This window comes from Bos mutus, chromosome 15, assembly GCF_027580195.1.
Source record: "Bos mutus isolate GX-2022 chromosome 15, NWIPB_WYAK_1.1, whole genome shotgun sequence".
NCBI classification, from domain to species: Eukaryota; Metazoa; Chordata; class Mammalia; order Artiodactyla; family Bovidae; genus Bos; species Bos mutus.
The window spans coordinates 51,279,197-51,298,123 of record NC_091631.1 but is presented as its reverse complement, the minus strand read 5'-3'; the positions used below and the strand labels follow the sequence as shown (position 1 = coordinate 51,298,123).

Sequence of the window (18,927 nt, the reverse complement as noted above, 5' to 3'; positions counted from 1 at the left end):
CCTGGGAACTGCCCAGGACCACTTTTCTTAGGGCCTTTCCCACTTGATCTAGTTGGTGCCACGTGACACGTGGACAGCCATAAAATATGAGTGAAGTGCTATGGATCACTTCTGAGTCAGAGCGTTTAAGAAATGGATCTGCCTTCTTCACGTTTTCTTTCCTCTGTCCTCTCACTGGAAGCAGATGACAAAGTCAACTAGGCTGAAAAAATCTGAGTCCCTGAAAAATCACGTGAAAGCAAGGCTCCCATTGGCTGCTGCTGCTGGGTCGCTTCAGTCGTGTCCAACTCTGTGCGACCCCATAGACGGCAGCCAACCAGGCTTCCCGTCCCTGGGATTCTCCAGGCAAGAACACTGGAGTGGGTTATGAGACATAAGCTTTGATTGCGTCAAGCCACTGAGATCATGGGAAATTGTGGGATCTGTGACAGCAGTTGTGTTACCCCTATTGCTCATCCAGTGGGCCTGGCACATGCCCCCACCTCCTGCTTTGTCATGCAGATGGAACGAGAAAATGATTGGAGGAAGGATTTGCCCTGGCACTGGTGGGGGGAATTAAACACTCTGGTGGTGTCCAAAGGCCAGGCCTATGCAGGCAGGCCTGGAGAATTCTGTGCTCATGGCTAGAGGCACAAGTGTGTGTAGTGGGGGTGGTGTGGGTGCTGGGCATTAAATGAGGTCAATAATATAAAAGAGGTCAATATATTAAATGCAGGAAAAGTCAGTATGGAGCAAGAAGGACTAGATCTTTTAGAAGAGGCCAACGGAACCACCCATCCACTTCTCTTGGAAACAGTTGAGTAAGCATTGGGGCTTCTTCGTAAACATGCCTTTTGCTGAGCTGGCAAAGTCAGAGGCAGAGAAAGAGGAAGGAGGCAAAAAGGACTGCTGGACTGCTCTTCCCCCCCACCCATCTGCTTGGTGAAGACTCACGTGCTCTTTAAGATTCATTTCAAACCTCACCTCCTCTGGGAAGCCTTCCCTGACCTCTCTAGGTGAGGCTGCAGGCTGTGTTCCAGGCACAGTGTTCACACTGAATCACAGCTTCCATCACACTGGGTCATGACCTTGAGTTCCTGAGGACCACTGTTGTTTTTGTACCTCCTGGGCCTGGTACAAGTTCCTAGCACAGGGCAGGCACCAGTATGATGGGTAAAGGAATAAATAAATGAATCATGATTAAATGAGCAGAACCCAAAGCTGAGGAACCAAAACTAAGAACCAAACTGAGGATGCCTGAGCATCTGGGTAGACAGCCTCAGTTTTCTACCCACGGTACCACTGAAACATCCAATGACAAATTTTTCAGGTCACATAATTTTTATTGTTGAAGATCTGCTGGGGTGCTGTGGACATGAACAAGCTGTTCCCAGCCCCAGCCTTGATAACATATCACCAGCCCCCTCAGAACCTTCGGAGCCATGCTAGCCAATCCCAGCTGCTCTTCTAGAACAGTCTATCCCCCAAGCAGCCACCTGCCTGAGCTGGGCTGGGCTGATCTGCTTGGACCCCACTTCTGGGAGTCAGAGCACCACCAGATAGGCCCAAGGGAGGCAGGAGACAGCGGGAGGACCAAGTGCCCCAGAGAAAAGGATGCAGAAGATCCGGGACTTCAGCTGACTCAGAGGCCAAACTCACTGATGCCCAGCCGGAGCGGCAACTCATATTCTTCAGAAAAGCAGTTTGGAGGCAGCCTGGGGACAGAGTCAGCTTTCTCTCTGAGGCAGTTTTCATGGCAACACTGTGTCCCTGAGAAGGTGAAAGATGAGGAAAGCTGAGAAGAAATTCCAAAGTTCCAGGACATCCCTGTGTACCAGAGATGCCCGTCCGCCTGGATTGTCCCAGGCTCTGGGGCCAACAGAGAAGCAGCATCGGTTCCTTCGGATACAGCCCTCGGATACAGCAGCACTGTGGCTGTCTTGGTGATGGATTTGCTTCCCTGAGTATCTCAAAGGGCCCCTTCATCTGGCCCCTTGAGGCCAAGAGCATTCCATGGGATGCCAGGGGGACACAGCTGCCAGGAGTCCCTCAGAGTTCTTGGGGCGATTGAGTGGCTAGCTCTCTTGGCTCCTGGAATTTTGGGAGAAACTTTAAATAATACATTTATTTCTGTTACTTGAATATAAAAATGAAATGAAGTTTGCCTCCAACAGCCTGTGACCGAATGAAGACAGTAAGCCCTGTCCTGAGTGGTCAGCGTGCACAGCCACGGCGCGGCCCCTCTCCGCATCCAGCGAGAGGGCTGAGAAGGGGCGGGATGGGCCGAAGGTCAACAGGAGTATCTTCCCACTAGAGGCGGTCCAGGCACTCGGTGAAATCTGATACTGTCCCCTGCTGGCGGTGATGGCTGGGCCACAGGGGGCTGCCTGTTCTGGACTAGTCTCCAGTGAGGGTGGGGAAACAAGAATTCCTGACATGGCCTTCCAGACCGTCCCTGGGCTCCGCCTCCTCCATCCGTGATGGACACTTCCGTGTCGGGGAACCCCTCCTGGGGCCCAAAGGGTTGTCTTCAGGTGATTTCCAGCCGGGGGTTTGGGAAGAGCTGACAGCTCTCCTGATTTCTGAGGACCGTGGGAGAGCAGTGACACACACATGTAAACATACACACACGTGTGTATTCACAGAGGCAGCAGACAGTGGAGGTGGCAGTAACGATGGTGTCTGGTGGCCTTTAGCCCAGAGGAGGTTGCAAATGGCTCGGTCCCTTTGGCCAGAGTCTTCACGGCGGACTCTGTGAGATGACGCAGGACAGCTGCTTACGATTTCCGGAACCGCATCTCCCTCTGAGGACGAAAAGAGAGAGAACAGAGTGAAGCGGGGCTGGGTGTGCACAGGACGGGATGCGGGCTCAGAGCCTAAAATTCAGCCCAGCTGCCACGGGGCACTGTCCCTCAGAGAAGAGGGGCAGCCAAGGGGACAAGGTGGAAGTGGTTTCTGAGAGACCCACCACCCTGGATTTGCAGAGCAACCTTCCCCACCCCTACCAGAGTTCTCTCTGCCTGGGTGGAGAAGGGAAGGGCCGGCTCAGCTACAGGAAGGATGGGGGTCCAGGGGAGGCAGGGGCTGGACTGGGTCAGCAGAAGTGGGGTAGACCTCCCCTTCCCGCTGCCCAGCTTCCTGGGAGACCAACCTCCTGCCAAGGAGGGGAGGCCTCCCCGACTCCATGCTGGGGAGAGGAGAGGGATCCTGGGGGCTGGCCCCCAGCTTGGTCCCCACCCCTTTCCAACCCTCTGAGCTCTGTTTTGCAGGAGGAAAAGGAGGGGAAGAAGTCCAGGCAGCTGGGGTTGGCCAACATTTGACACCTGTCCTGTCCTGTCCTGGCAACTTCTGAACACACCCAACAGCAGAGGGGTGCGGAGACCTGGCCAAGACCCTGGGGAAAGGCCAGGCCTGCTTCCAGGCACCCCACCTTGGGGGATCCCCGCCTGCTGGGAACACGCCTCCAGCAGGGCTCTCACCTCCATCTTGCTGTATATCCAGGGGAGCACTTCCGTCACCTTGGTGTACACGCCAGGTTTGTTCCTCTGGCCACAGCCCGTGCCCCAGCTGGTGACTCCTGCCAGGTACCAGCGGCCGTTCTGCTCACAGACCAGAGGCCCCCCGCTGTCTCCCTGCGAGGGAGCACGCCCATCAGCAGGGTGGGAAAGGTGGCCCTTGAGCAGGAAACGGTGGGCCCCCGACTCTCCCTCCGACTACACCACCCCAACTTTCCTCCCTTCCCTCTGGGTCCCAGGACTGAGCCCCACGCAGAAGCAAGCCCACCTGGCAGGAGTCTCTGCCTCCTCGCAGGTCCCCCGCGCACATCATCCTCGGGGTAAGGTAGCTGTCGTAGACCAAGTAGTCATTGCACTTCTTGAAATCAATGAGGTTGACCTGCACCTCCCGGAGAAAAGGGGAAGTCCTCTCTTCAGTGTGGTGGGGTGGAGGAGAGAGAGGGTGGGAAGGGAGTGAGACTCCAGGCGGCTTTGAGGCCTTCCAGCTGCCCACCCCAGGCCCCAGACTGGCAACCTCCCAGGCGTGGAGGGCACCATTCCCATGGTGGGTCACCCAGGACACAGGAGCACATACAGCCTCACACCAGACACAAATCACTACACAGAACAGAGACACACATGCAGAGACAAACCCACAAGCCTATCAGGCTGCCTGACACGCGCACAGTGCTTTTCTGCATTCAAAACAGAAAAGATAGAACGAAAACCCAAAAGAACTTTTCAGTCAACACAATAGATCACTTTATTTGCTTTTGGTAATGATGTGCTTTAAGGAGAGCAGGTGTGATGAACCCACTTACAGAAGGAGAAATTTAGGGCTGAAGAAGGACTTGCCCACAGTCAGAGGTAGCACTGTGGTAAAAAACCCACCTGCCAGTGCGGGAGGCATAAGAGATGCAGGTTTGATCCCTGGGTTGGGAAGATCCCCTGGAGGAATGTGTGGCTACCCACTCCAGTATTCTTGCCTGGAGAATCCCGTGGACAGAGGAGCCTGGTGGGCTACAGTCCATAGGGTTGCAGAGAGTCAGACACGACTGAAGCGACAGAGCAGGCATGCACAGGCACCCAGCTAGTCAGTTAGAGAGCTAAGGTCAGAACAAGGCTGCTCCCAGCCAGTCACTTCATCCCATGAGCAAGGTCTTGACACCTGCCAGTCTCATGAGTCTCACGGCAAGGCCAGCTGACTACCGTGCTTTCCTGCCCAGTATCCACAATCCGACAGAACTGACACCAGACAAGGCCGCCCAGTCATCATGATGAAGTGAGGGAAGACCAAACCACTTTCTAACCTTGTTTCAGCCCAGACAAAAACAAGGTAGGTCACATCACACAAGGACCAAAGGGCCTCCTCTTCCAGCCAGAATGAGCAGCTGCTGCTTCTTCATTTCTTCATCAACTATAGTTTTAGGCTCAGTCTACTGACTCTTTCTAGACGAGGTTAGTAAGATATCTGAGTGCTATCCCAAGCACTTGGGAGTCCTATCCCAAGATCACAGGTGAGAGGCTTTGCACCAATGCCACAGGCATGGAGCCCAGAACCAAGGCCACCTCCAAAACTGATTAAGTCCCATTGTAACCATTGCCAAAAGCCCCCCTGATCATCACCAGCAGGCTTCCGGACCCCAAATTAGGCAAAAATGCCCAGCCCGGTGCTCACCCTATAGCACACTTGCATGCATGCTATCACTTCAGTCATGCCCAACTCTTTGCAACCCTATGGACTGTAGCCCACCAGGCTCCTCTGTCCATGCAAGAATTCCCAGCAAGAATACTGGAGTGGGTTGCCATGCCCTCCTCCAGGGGATGTTCCCAACCCAGGGATTGAACCTGTGTGTGCTGCATTGCCAGAAGACTCTTTACCACTGAACCACCAGGGAAGCCCGGCTTTGATGTATATGTAGGTGTGTATATACACACATTCATATCCAGGCCCATGAATCTATATACCCAAACCTTCATCTAGGTAGACCCTCATCTCAATACCCCTACAAATCACCCCATATACAGAAGCACATGTATAGTTTTTCTGATAAGCAACCTGAGGTGACCTCTAAAAATGGTTCACTATTCACTTGATCCAGAAGACGCCACAAAATTGTGCAAACCAAGAGGTTCAAATCTTCATGTTCACTCTAGGAACACTAACGAAACTGCCCAGGCCATTAAGGGTATGCATATCTGAAAAGCTACCAAGTATCTGAAGGGTGTCACTTTGAAAAAGCAGTGTGTTCCATTCTGTCGTCACAATAATGGAGCTGATACGTGTGCTCAGGTCAAACAGTGGGGCTGGAAAGGATCAGTGGGCCAAGAAGAGTGCTGAGTTTTTACAGCACGTGCTCAAAAATACAGAGAGTAATGATGAACTTAAGGGCTTAGATACAGATTCTCTGGTCATTGAGCACACCCAAGTAAGCAAAGCCTTCAAGATGGAGCACAGGACTTACAGAGCTCATGGTCGAATCAACCCGTACATGAGCTCTCCCTGCCACATGGAGATGATCCTTACTAAAAAAGCGCAGGTTTTCCTAAACCAGAAGAGGAGGTTGCACAGAAGAAAAAGATACCCCAGAAGATACTGAAGAAACAAAAATGGCCTGAAAATAAATGCCACAAAAAAATACAAGTAAAAGAAAAAAGAAAAGAAACACATGTATACAGTCAAACACACACACAACACACAGTCTAGCATCTGCCTCTCACCATCTGTCTCCTTGGTCTTGCCAAAGCCTGTGATCCAGCAGATCTCATTGAGGCCGAAGGTCTGTCCGTGCATGGGGAGGCAGGCAGGGTGGACATGAGCTGCGACAAGACCTCAAGACATCAGTGAAGGGAAGAGGCTGGAGGTTTTGGAGGGGTGCGAGGAGGGACAAGAATACCAACATCCTAGGACATCCTCCTTACCCCTAGAGTGCTCCTGAATCTTTCAAGGCCTTCAATTGACCAGGCAAGAAATTCAATCACTTTATCTTGACCCTCCAGTCTTCAGCGTACTCTCAGAGTCCCCCAGACATTCTGATTTTTCAGTGGTGCCATGTGGGCATATGCATGTGCCTTGGAGTTTCCCTGTGCCAAGCTGATACTGGGTGGCTGAGGGTGTCTCCACTCCAAGAGCGGCTGTCCTCACTGAGTCTCTTCCACACCTGTCCCCCAGAGCAAGGAGCAGTGCCGGCTAAATGCCTGGTATTATTGCCAAGATGTCTCAATGGTGGGTCCTGCTTGGTCTGGAGAGGGCAACCCTGGTTGGCCAGGGCCTGAGGCTCTCCCTCCAGGGTGAGACAACCTCACCAAGTTCGAAGAGCAAACCCCTAGAGGCACAGCCCATTAAACTCCTGCTCACTCGCTCCTGCACTCAGAATCATACAGAAGGTGCTATTGTGCATCAGTACATAAGTTCCCTATGAGAACTAACGTTCCCCTGTGGACTAGAGCACTGACCAGTTTGCAAGTGGAAAAGAGTTAATAGAAAGGATATTTGCTGTTGTTGTTTAGTTGCTTAGTCTGACTCTTTTGCGACCGTATGGATTGTAGCCCGCCAGGATCCTCTGTCCAAGTGATTTCCCAAACAAGAATACTGGAGTGGGTTGCCATTTCCTTCTCAAGGGGATTTTCCCGCCCCAGGGATAAAACCTAAGTCCCCTGCATTACAGGCAAATTCTTTACCCCTGAGCCACTGGGGAAGCCCTAGAGAGGATATTCGCAGTGTTATGCATGCTGCAGCTTCCTGTACCTAGAATTGTGCCTGATACATATAAAGTGCTCCTAGGAAGAAAGGAAGGGAAGGAGGGAAGGAGGAAGGGAGGGAGGGGGCAGAGAGGGAGGGAGGGAGGATAAATGTAAAATTTTTTTCCTATAAACTGGGAGTCTAACACATTTATCTGCTAGAGTGTAAACAAAAAGTAAATGAAGACATGGCACCAATTACTAACCAAAACCACGAAATACGACTTAAAATAGTCTATGCCTCTGAAAGCATTCCCCCTAAGATCAGGAACAAGACAAGGGTGTCCACTTTCCCCACTATTATTCGACATAGTTCTGGAAGTCCCACCTATAGCAATCAGAGAAGGAAAAGAGATAAAAGGAACCCAGACTGAAAAGAAAAAGTAAATCTCTCAGATGACAGATGACATGATACTGTACATAGAAAACCCTAAAGAGAGTATCAGAAAATTACTAGAGCTAATCAGTGAATTTAGCAAAGTTGCAGGGTACAAAATCAATACACAGAAATCACTTGCATTTCTGTATACTAACAATGAAAAATCAGAAAGAGAAATTAATGAGTCAGTCCCATTTACCATTGCAACAAAGAGAATTAAATATCTAGGAATAAACTTACCTAAAGAGATGAAAGAACTGTACACAGAAAATTACAAGACACTAATGAAAGAAATCAAAGATGACATAAACAGATGGAGAGATATACCATGTTCCTGGGTAGGAAGAATCAATATTGTGAAAATGACTATACTACCAAATGCAATCTACAGATTCAATGTAATCCCTATCAAATTACCAACAACATTTTTCACAGAACTAGAAAAAAAAAATTCACAATTCATATGGAAACACAAAAGACCCTGAATAGCCAAAGCAGTCTTGAGAAAGAAGAGAAAGAAAGAAGAATGCAGCTGGAGGAATCAAGCTTCCTGACTTAAGATTGTACTACAAAGCTACAGTCATCAAGACAGTATGATACTGGCACAAAAACAGAAATATAGACCAATGGAACAAGATAGGAAGCCCAGAAATAAACCCATGCACCTATGGGAACCTTATTTTTTATAAAGGAGGCAAGACTATATAATGGGGCAAAGACGGCCTCTTCAATAAATGGTGCTGGGAAAACTGGACAGCTACATGTGAAAGAATGAAATTAGAACACTTCCTAATACCATATACAAAAATAAACTCAAAGTGGATTAAAGACCTAAATGTAAGACCGGAAACTATAAAACTCTTAAAGGAAAACATAGGCAGAGCACTCAATGACATAAATCAAAGCAAGATCCTCTATGACCCACCTCCTAGAGTAATGGAAATAAAAACAAAAATAAACAAGTGGGACCTGATTAACTTAAAAGCTTTTGCACAGCAAAGGAAACTATAAGCAAGGTGAAAAGACAACCCTCAGAATGGGAGAAAATAATAGCAAATGAAACAACTGACAAAGGGTTAATTTCCAAAATATACAAGCAGCTCATACAACCAAATGCCAGAAAAACAAACAACCCAACCCCAAAGTGGGAAAAAAACCTAAACAGACATTTCACCAGAGAAAAAATACAGATGCGTAACAAACACAGGAAAAGATGCTCAACATCACTCATTATTAGAGAAATGCAAATCAAAACTACGAGATATCACCTCACACTGGTCAGAATGGCCATCATCAAAAAGTCTACAAATAGTAAATGCTGGAGAGGGTGTGGAGAAAAGGGAATGTTCTTGCACTGTTGGTGGGAATGTAAATTGATACAGCCACTATGGAAGACAGTATGGAGATTCCTTAAAAAACTAGGAATAAAACCACCATATGAGCCAACAATCCCACTCCTAGGCATATACCCTGAGGAAACCAAAATTGAAAAAGACACATGTATCCCATTGTTCATTACAGCACTATTTACAATAGCTAGAACATGGAAGCAACCTAGATGACCATCAACAGATGAGTGGATAAAGAAGTTGTGGTACATATACACAATAGAATATTACTCAGCCATAAAAAGGAATGCCTTTGAGTCCGTTCTGATGAGGTGGATGAACCTAGAACCTATTATACAGAGTGAAGTGAGTCAGAAAGAGAAAGAGAAATATCATGTTCTAACACATATATACGGAATCTAGAAAAATGGCACTCAAGAATTTACTTACAGGACAGCAATGGAGAAACAGACATAGAGAATAGATTTATGGACATGGGGAGAGGGAAGGAGAGGGTGAGATGCATGGAGAGAGTAACATGGAAACTTACTACCATATGTAAAATAGATAGCCAACAGGGATTTGCTGTATGGCTCAGGAAACTCAAACAGGGGCTCTGTAACAACCTAGAGGGGTGGGATGGGGAGGGAGATGGAAGGGAAGTTCAAAAGGAAGGAGATATACGTATACCTATAGCTGATTCATGTTGAGGTTTGACAGAAAACAACAAAATTCTGTAAAGCAATTATCCTTCAATAAAAAAAATAAATTAATTAAAAAAATAAATAAGAACCTACTGTATCGCAAAAAAAAATTAGTCTATACCTATTTTTGAGACATACAGCCTTAAAAACATGTAACACTAGTATATATCTACTTGAGTTTTTTAAGGGGTAATTAAATTTATCAGTGAGTTTTCACAAGCTTTCTCAGCTAGTACAGTAACTTCAAAGTGCTCAGCCTACCAGGCAGTTTAAGAAAATCTGCTCTGATTTCTAAACCAAAAATCAGGGCACATGGTCTGACCATAGGACTACATAAACCCTGCTGCTGCTGGGGCTGCTGCTGCTAAGTTGCTTCAGTCGTGTCCGACTCTGTGCGACCCCATGGACTGCAGCCTACCAGGCTCCTCGGTCCATGGGATTTTCCAGGCAAGAGTACTGGGGTGGGGAGCCATTGCCTTCTCCAACATAAACCCTAGCTATGATTTATAATGCTACAAAGATGCTTCTTGACCAGAAGTGGGGAGCAGGAAGGGGTGGCTATCAGAGTCTAGGGAGGGACTGCTGTAGTCTGAAAAGCACATGTAATGCTATAATAACTTAAATTTCATTTTACAAGTTATTTAATTGGATTTGGAATATCAGATAATATTAATAGGGGTTTGGGTTGATGCCAAGCGAGGTCCGGACGGTTAGCCAAATGGAGTCTGTGTTTGACAAGATTGGAAAGGCCTATTTTGGTCCTGCAGAATGCCTACCCCCTTTTATGTGTGCATAAGGGGCAAGGCACCGGCAGTAGGGCACCCCTCCGCTCACAGAGAGGGCTCACAGCGTGCGCGTGGCCGGAGGTGGGCGTGGCTCTGGGTTGGCCCCACCCAACCGAATCTTGCGTTGGGGATTGGACTCCTCCTCCCCCCACCACTCTGATGAGCTAACTGCTCTGACTCAGGACCAACCCCGCCTCCGCAATTAATGTGCCAGGAAAGGCCAGCTCACAGGCCCAGAGCGCCAGAAAGGCTAGACTAACCAGGAAGCCCTCCAAGGCTTCTGAAAAGACGTCTGTCTAGCCTGCCAAGACTGTTTAGCTGCTCACATCTGTGCCATCGTGCCCCTCTCCCCCGGTGGCCCCTGACATCACATCACTAGCTTCTAAGCGGCTGTTTATGCGTGCCATCAGTCTTGTTCTCTTTGCTGGGGAGCTGCAGAGCCGTTAGGTAGTAGATTCACTGTATTTGATACGTGAACAAATGGGCAGATGAAGTAATGAATGAAAACTGATCTCCTGAGAATTTCGGTAGCATTTCCTTTCTGTAGCCCCATTTAGTTCTCAAGGTCTCAGCTCCAACTTTGCAGCAGTTGGCTGTTTGGTTGCATAGGTATGTTGATTGTGTTCGCAACTTCGGTGTTGGCAATGTGCCAGTACAGAGCAGTGTGGGAAGAACGTTGGCCTGCGAAGCAGACCCACCTGGACCCAGTCCTGAAGCTGCTCCTTATTACTTCATGGCCTCAGGGAATTCTCTTCTCTCTAAAGGTCTTCTCCTCAAAGGGAAAATGAAGCTAATAATAGTACCTGCTTCACAGGATCTGGTAATGAAGACTATATGAAATTGTAGATGTAAAACACTTACCATGGTGTCTGGCCTCTGTCAAGTGCTGGCTGTACCAGTGAAACAATTCGATTTGTTTATCTTAATGAAGCCCAGAGCCTAAACCCTGGCTCTGTCACCAACTTGAAATAGAAGAGGAGTCATTGGGGCAAGTTTATTTCCAATCTCTGGGTCTCAGTCCCCTCAATTATAAGATAGAGTTCCACTGAATGATCTCGAAGACTGACATCTGCCATGCGGAAGCTCTGGACCCTGGGATGGGTTTGTGGATGCTACGAAGTGCAGAGGTTCGGCACCGAGGGGTGCTGGCTGAGCAGGGGCTCACTCACCGGACAGGGTCAGGGGCTTGGAGAGCCGCATGAGGGCGATGTCATAGTCGTCCTGGTCATCTGAGTAGTTGCTGTTGATGATGATCTGGGCGACGGAGGCTGACTCGGGCAGGTGGTGCAAGTCGTTGGTGCCCACGTACACCTTCCAGCCCTCCAGGATCTTCTCCCGGGTACTGCCAAAGCCACAGAGAGCATGGGCCAGTTACCATCTGGCAGAGGTCTTGGCAACATCTGCTGCACACAAGGAGCTTCAACCAGAGCACCAGCTTGGAGGCAGGAGGATGGATGAAATGACCTCTGGAGGGGGCACTCTATCTTAGCCCAGGGGTCTAGAACAATCCTCTACTTTCAAACAGCTGCTCTGAACTGGTGGTTCTGTACCTTACAATAGAAAATGGGGGCTTCCTTGGTGGCTCAGTGGTAAAGCCACCAATGCAGGAGACACAGGTTCAATCCCTGGTCCGGGAAGATCCCACATGCCGAGGAACAATTAAGCCCATGTGCCATATCCGTTGAGCCTGCGCTTTAGAGCCTGGGAACCACAACTCCACACACCACAACTATTGAAGCCCCAACACTGCTCCTCAACAAGAGAAGCCACCTCAATGAGAAGCCCATGCATCGCAACTAGAGAGTAGCCCCGACTTGCGGAAACTAGAGAAAGCCCACATGCAGCAATGAAGACCCAGCAGAGCCATAAATGAATAAATAGATAACATTTTAAAAATAGAAAATGGGAGGAGATGAGTAAGACTTCTGGGAACACTGGCCCCACTGGCCCCACTGTCTCCTCTGGATGCCACCAAGGATTCAATGAAGTGGACAGGACACATCTCAGTGGTAGTATTCTCAGCGGAAATGGGGCTTTCGACAGGACAAAGTGACCCACTGAAGACTCACTGCTGGGGAAGCCGGTGCCCTTGAGGCCTCGTCTCCCAGCCCTTTCCTGTCCACCAACTCGAAGGACAAGCCTGGCTGGTGACTGTTGAAAGCTGACTGCACTGCCCTGCCCACAGCCCCAGTCCCTCAGTTCCTGGGACAGCATTCCCGATGTCTCCAGCTCCTCTCCTGTAACGTCCAGGTTTTGAAAGCAGCCACAAGCCCCAAACCTCTTTATTTCACCCTGTTCTTTAGGGCAGGCTCCCAATTCCTCCCGTCTACCTTCCCCTCTCTCTCCCCTGAAGCCAGCAATGGTATTTTCTCTCTCTGCACTGGCTCAGCATAAGTAACCCCAACTCACACTCCCAGGACCGAATCATGGTCCTCACCACACATGTGCCTCCCAGTCCTCGGGGCTAGGCTTACAACCAAAGTCCCCCTCCACAGAGAGAAGTCAGTCTGCCCTCAGCCCTTCCTGGCGTCCAGACCCTCAGCCGTGTCACATCACGGCACCCTCGGGCACTTACATAAAGAAGCAGTGGGCGGCGGTGAGAATCCACTGGGCATCGATCAGCGTGCCCCCACAAATGTGGGTACGGGAGAACTGCAGGCTGACTTGCCATGGCCACTTGCTTTCTGGGGCCCGCGCCCCTCCCACGATCCGCCCGGTCATGGCCCTCAGGCCACAGTCTGGAGAGAAGCAGAAGAGATGAACTATGAAGTCTGCTTTTCTTAGAGCTGCTACCATGCTCCTAGGCCCAGAGAAGCTCAGGCATGAGGGCACCACCCACCCACGGAGGCTGCTTTGCCCACTTAATCTGATTCAGCACAGCTATTTCCTGCCAACACAGAGCTCCCACATGGTAGGTTGGCTTTCTGGGATCATCCAGTAGAAAGTCTGATCCTAGGAAATCCTCTTTCTTCCCACTCATTTGTTGTTCCAATAATTCAACAAATGCTTCCTAAGTACCCCCTGCTTTGGGTGATGTGCCAGGCGTTAGGGTCACAATGGTGAACCTGAGGGCTGCTGTCAAGAGCTTTGGAAAGCAGACCAAGTCTAACACAACCCTGAATTGATGAGCAATGTGATTTGGATGGTTTCAGAATGAAGGAGAAAAGTCCTTCCCATGAGGCACAAGTAGTTGGTGCTCACATGGTTTCTCAGGGGGTCATTTAGTGCTGTTGGGGGCCCTGTGCCCCAGGGGAACATTTCCAAACGTGTTCCAGAGTGAGTCATCCCCTGAAATCATGCACAGAGTTTCCTTTCTCCTTTGAAGGAGGAGAGAGTGTAGAGCCAGCGGTGGTCTGAGGGGCTCTGTCCATAGCACTGTGCCCACTTGCTCAGGGGGGCACCCCACCTGGTCATCATGAGAACACAGCACTCGTGGACTGGTTAACGGTTTTGGCCCTGTGGTCAGACCCAAGATTCAATACCAGCTCTTCACCTACCATGAGCTCTGACATGCTGTCTCAATCCTTTGCCCCCTGCCCAGAATCCAGGACACTTGAATAGTGAGGTTGCTGGGCTGAGCAGAGTCAGAAGAGGAAATGCTGCCCTGAGAGTGTCTATCCAGATGACTTACAGGCACCCTGGCCCTGAAACAGGCCTGCTGCTCAAGCCCCTCTTCCTGGCTCTGATCCCCAGGGTTAGCCCTCTTCCACAGGGACTCCATCCCTCTGTCCCCCGACTCCCACCCCACACTGGCCACAATCCAGGAGGAAGAGCATCTTCTTACGGGAACACTGTAGAGCGACATACTGCTGGGAAGGGCAATCAGACCTGCAGGAGGAGATACAAAAGTTGAGAAAAGGGCACATCAGCCACCGCCTCCAGGAAGCCTTCCATGATTGGCTCCTGCTAAGTTCTATCCTATCCCCTTTGCACAAGAAGATGGAGATTCTGACCTTTCTCCCTCCCAGTAGGACAGACCCTTCCCGTGCTTTCTCTAGAGACAGGGATGGCTTAATGCAAACCAGCCCCACCCTTCTCCCCACCTCCCAGTTTTTCTGTGGCAGGTTGCACATACGGGCTAGGTCATGTCTTCTGAACTCATGACTTCACTGTCTCAGCATCTTTCTGCAGCTAAACATGTGGCCCAACTCTCCTCTGACACTTGCTCAATGCCCTACCAGCAATGCAGCACGTGAACCACCCAGCACAAAGCAGGAATCCAGGAGGCAGCTCATTTGCCTTCCTTCCCTCCCCACGCCTTCTTCTCTCACAGCCTGGTTTCTTCTCTCCTCTCCCCAGGGTAAACACTGCTAGCTGGTGGAGCAACACCCCCCCAGCCCCCTCCACCCAGTGGCATCAGGACGAGAGCAGCTGCAGTGCAGAGTGACAGGTGGTGAGGCCTGGCGGGGAGAGAGGGTGATGCTCCCCAGATGGGCCTCCCTGCCCCTGACTCCCTGCACCTGGCACTCCCCCTCCCCACTGCCACCCCAGGGATGCTTCTCCCTCTCCACCCTGAACGCCCTCACTGCAGTGGCTTTCAGTCCCAACATCAGGCTGATCAGTGGCCCCAAAGTTTATTCACTATCTTTGGCAACTAGGTAAATTCTTTGGGTGCCCCTGACTTCGAGGTGCTCTGTGCACCAAGTTTTGATGACTTCCAAGTCAGGAGGCAGGTAGTGAACGAAGCTGTTTCTGAGATGCTCTGGACATTTACCAAAGACTCCTGGAGGCAGCAGACAGCCATGCCCACCCCACATACCTATAGGTGCTCTGCTGGATGGTGGAGTTAAATTCGGAGACTGAGAAACTGCTGTCAACATTCCTATTGTCCACTTTGGTTGTCCAGTAAGCACTGCAAGGGAGGAGAGGGGAAAGGAATGAACCACCTTGAGAAAGCGCCCACCCCTGGTCCCCGGGCCTGCATGAGAGTCCCAGCCAGCCCTGCTACAGAGGCCAGAGGCAGTTAAAATCCAATGATCTCAGACCCCACCCACATATTCCACTACTCCCCCCACTAGCCTTACACACTAACTTAGTCGTTTTGAAAATATGGTCCCATCTCTGGGGACAATGTTAGCACTGCCTGGGAATTTGTTACAAATGCAAATCTGGGGGCCCTGTCTCAGACCTGCTGAATCAACAGTTCTGGTTCTGAGTTTTAATAGGCTCTCCAGGTGATCCCGCTGCACTCTGAAGTTTGAGAAACATGGACTGAGCCCTTTCCTATCCGTACTGTGATCCATGGACCCACAGCAGCAGCATCCCCACCCCACGCCCCACGCCTGCCCCCGACCTGCTGAGCCATGCTCTTCATTTTAATAATCTCCATGTTATGGGTTTGCACATTAAAGCCTGAGAACCGTTTGGCTCCTTAGACCAGAATGTGCCTAAGAACCACCCTGGGGTGTCGTTAAGGGTTTGAAATCCTAATTCCAGAGATTTTGATTTCAGGGTGCATTTTAACGAGCACCCCAGGTGATCCTGCTCTGCGTGATCCATGGACTGCTATCTGTGTGGCACTTTGGTGCGTTTCTAGGACATGGGACACCCTTACACGCAAGCTTCCCTTTGCGGGTGCTCTTCCTCCATTGCTCTGCTGACGTCCAAGTGCAGTCACGCACCCTCTCTGTTGTGTGTACATAATGCTTTCCACGTATTCTTTCCATTACACATCACAGAGTGCTGTGATTATTGGTTAAAGCCTCTCTCGCCCACACCATACCAGAGATTGTCCAACAATAGGGATCTTGTCTGGGTGTCTGGCACATAATAAAAACTCAATGAATATTCTTTGCATAAATGACGCTGTCTATGGAAGTCCAAGGGAAGTTCACATTTGCATAAGGTCACACAACTCAATGATAAACCATGTCTGTCATCTTCCAACTAGATCACCCAGGTCATCTTTCACAGATGGGAACTCTGAGATGGGGGCAGAGAACTGGTTTTCAGTCCTAGCCCCCAAGCCCTAGTTTTCCAGGTGCTTCTTCTACAGAGAACCCACAGTGAGATCCTTAATAAACCCTCTCCCCAGAACTTCACACACATTAGTGAACCCCTCAAACTACTTGGTTTGAAACCCAGACCAAGAGGGAGTATGGAGGTGACTATGTGGCCAGAAATGGAGGGCTCCTTTAAGCTGGAAGGTCATGGTAAACCCCATTCCCTACTCCCCCTACTAGTACCAGCTTCCTGTTTCAGATCTTTAGAGCCAAAGATGCTAAGGACTTTACCTGGCCACATCTGCCCATCTCACTCTTCGTTTGATGAGTCCTAGCTTGAGCTGCAGCTGCTCAGAGTCCACTGAAGGGTTTGCCCAGCCTGAGCTTCTAGTTATCAGATGTGAGGAGAAGACAAGACCTGCCCAAATGCACACCCACCTCACAAGGCCACCGCGACCATTGAATGTGCTCGTGGGCATGAGGGTGCTTTGATGCAAAGAACCGTATAGGAGTGCCATCCTGCTCCATATATGCAAATAACTACTTTGGCCTCCTGTAAACAGCTTGCCCCCAGACCTGGGCTCCCCAGGCTACTGTTCCTTTGAATAACTTGAGGGCACTATGAGCTCGTGACCTCAGCCCTGGTCCCCAAGAGTCTTCTTGGTATGAGTGACCCTCAATAAGCCTGAGATGCCCGTGTGAAAAGTCTGAGACGTCCCTGAAGCGGGGACTGGTGGGGAAGGTGTACCTCTCGAAACCCAGCTGCTGGCAGGTCTTCTGCGAATAGGAGTCATTCCAGCTGTCACTGCAGACAGGAAGCCACTGATGGGAGGATCCAGAGTAGACTTTAAGCAGAGACTTGTCCCAGTCAAACCTCACTGCCGGTCAAGAAAAGGGCAAGGGGGGTCCTCAACACCAGGAGGCTCCAAGCTCTTGAGGAATGAACCGAGTGAGGCTCTGAGATGCTCCTTCCCCAGGCTTCTTGCTGAGGCCTTGCAAACATCTGGGAGCTTGGCCGGGGACAGGATGGCCATCAGCCATGCTCAGAGCCCAAGATGCTCGGTGAGGGCAGAGCCAAAGCAAGGGGTTGGAGCAGAGCAGAGAGCTCTCTGTCCAACAGGACCCAGGAGCCTTTGCTGGGAGAAGGGGTGAGCGCTGCCAGGAGGCATCACCCCAAGAGGGCAGTGACGTGCCCAAATAAGAGTGTGACAAAGGGAACCTTGATCCAACTGAGTGCTCACTAGACCTGCGCAGTCACAGATGGATGTGGTTGTGGGCAAGGACACATGAATGCACACGGGTGGAAGGGGCAGGTTATGTACCCACAGACACCCACATCAGGGCTGTACATAGACGACGCTTGTAAAAACCACTGAGGACACCACTTAAAGAGGTCTTTGTCTCATCTGCGGCTTCATTTACAAACTGACCTTCATGAAACCACAGATGTGGCAGGTCAGAGGTTACCTGCTGGGCAAAGAGAAGGGGTACACGGACAGGGCTTCAGACCCCACACTTGTCTCCAGCTGCAGAGCAGCTCTGCTTTGCTGGGAGCTGTCAGATTTTATTTGAGAAGCACTTATCTTGTCCAATCCACACATTTTGCAAATTAAGAAACTGAAGCCCAGAGAAGGTAAGTGATTCGCCCAAGTCACACTCAAAGCCAGGTTCCAGACCCCAGTCTATTAGGACTAGAACCCAGATCCTCCAGGTCTCTGTCCATCACCTCCCATTTGAGCTGAAACCCAGTTTGCAGCCCCCAGAGTGCACGCATGAACACACGCACACATCCAACCTCCTTACCACAGCCCAGCTCATCACTCTTCAGCTTACAGTCCTCAACTCCATCACAGCGCACAGCGTGACTAGGACAGCTCTCTCTTGGCTCTTTGTAATTGACCCCTGTGTGGCCCCGCCAAAAGTAAACTGGAAAAAAAAAAAAAAACATAAAGCAGAAGCTGGGTCATTGCTAGCCCCAGAGAGACATGACACAATGCAGCCCAAGGCCCTGGGGGTTCTCAGACACCGACCTGCAATCCCTCTTGGGCTCTGGGGTTCTCGTCCCCCATCTGTATGGAGAGAAAGGCTGCTCAGGAATGCTCTGGAATGTTCCAGAAAGCTCCTGCAAGCAGGACAGCACCAGGCAAACTCAAAAGCAGCCACTCAGAGAGAGAGAGAGAGAGTAAGGGAGGGAGGTATGGAGATGGGTAGTACTCCGGAAGCTCTCCTGCCCTACATGCTGGCCAGAGAGTTGTTCAGAGAAATCCTCCTTTTCAGTATCCCGGAGGCCCCTTCTCAGACCCAGTCCAGCATCCCCAGCATCTCTATGCGCTGCAGGTTGTAGCACACACATCCGCAGCCACTGCCTGCCCCATCTTCTCAGAGGTTGTCCTTCCAGCTTAGAAAGCTCCTAGATTTTCTTCCACCTCCCTCTTCTATAAGCAAGAGCTATCCCCTAGGCTCAGTTCTTGCCCCACTGCTTGTCTCAAGGCCTTTAACTGTCTTCCCAGGGACTTCCCTGGTGGTCCAGCAGTTGGGAATCCACCTGCCAATGCAGGGACACAGGTTCGATCCC

General features: G+C 50.3%; 1 protein-coding gene across 1 annotated transcript in view; it reads right to left on the bottom strand.

The window, feature by feature from the left end:
- Positions 1-1,322: 1,322 nt before the first annotated feature.
- TMPRSS13 (transmembrane serine protease 13) overlaps positions 1,323-18,927 on the bottom strand; it is a 32,662-nt gene continuing 15,057 nt past the window's right edge. The window contains exons 4-13 of the mRNA XM_014478648.2: positions 18,156-18,278; positions 17,101-17,230; positions 15,170-15,262; positions 14,195-14,238; positions 12,986-13,148; positions 11,580-11,752; positions 6,195-6,293; positions 3,763-3,905; positions 3,459-3,611; positions 1,323-2,783 (exon numbers count right to left, since the gene is read on the bottom strand). Of these exons, the coding sequence (XP_014334134.1) occupies positions 2,757-2,783; positions 3,459-3,611; positions 3,763-3,905; positions 6,195-6,293; positions 11,580-11,752; positions 12,986-13,148; positions 14,195-14,238; positions 15,170-15,262; positions 17,101-17,230; positions 18,156-18,278 (1,148 nt within the window). The 3' untranslated portion in view covers positions 1,323-2,756. The remainder of the gene's footprint in view (positions 2,784-3,458; positions 3,612-3,762; positions 3,906-6,194; positions 6,294-11,579; positions 11,753-12,985; positions 13,149-14,194; positions 14,239-15,169; positions 15,263-17,100; positions 17,231-18,155; positions 18,279-18,927) is intronic.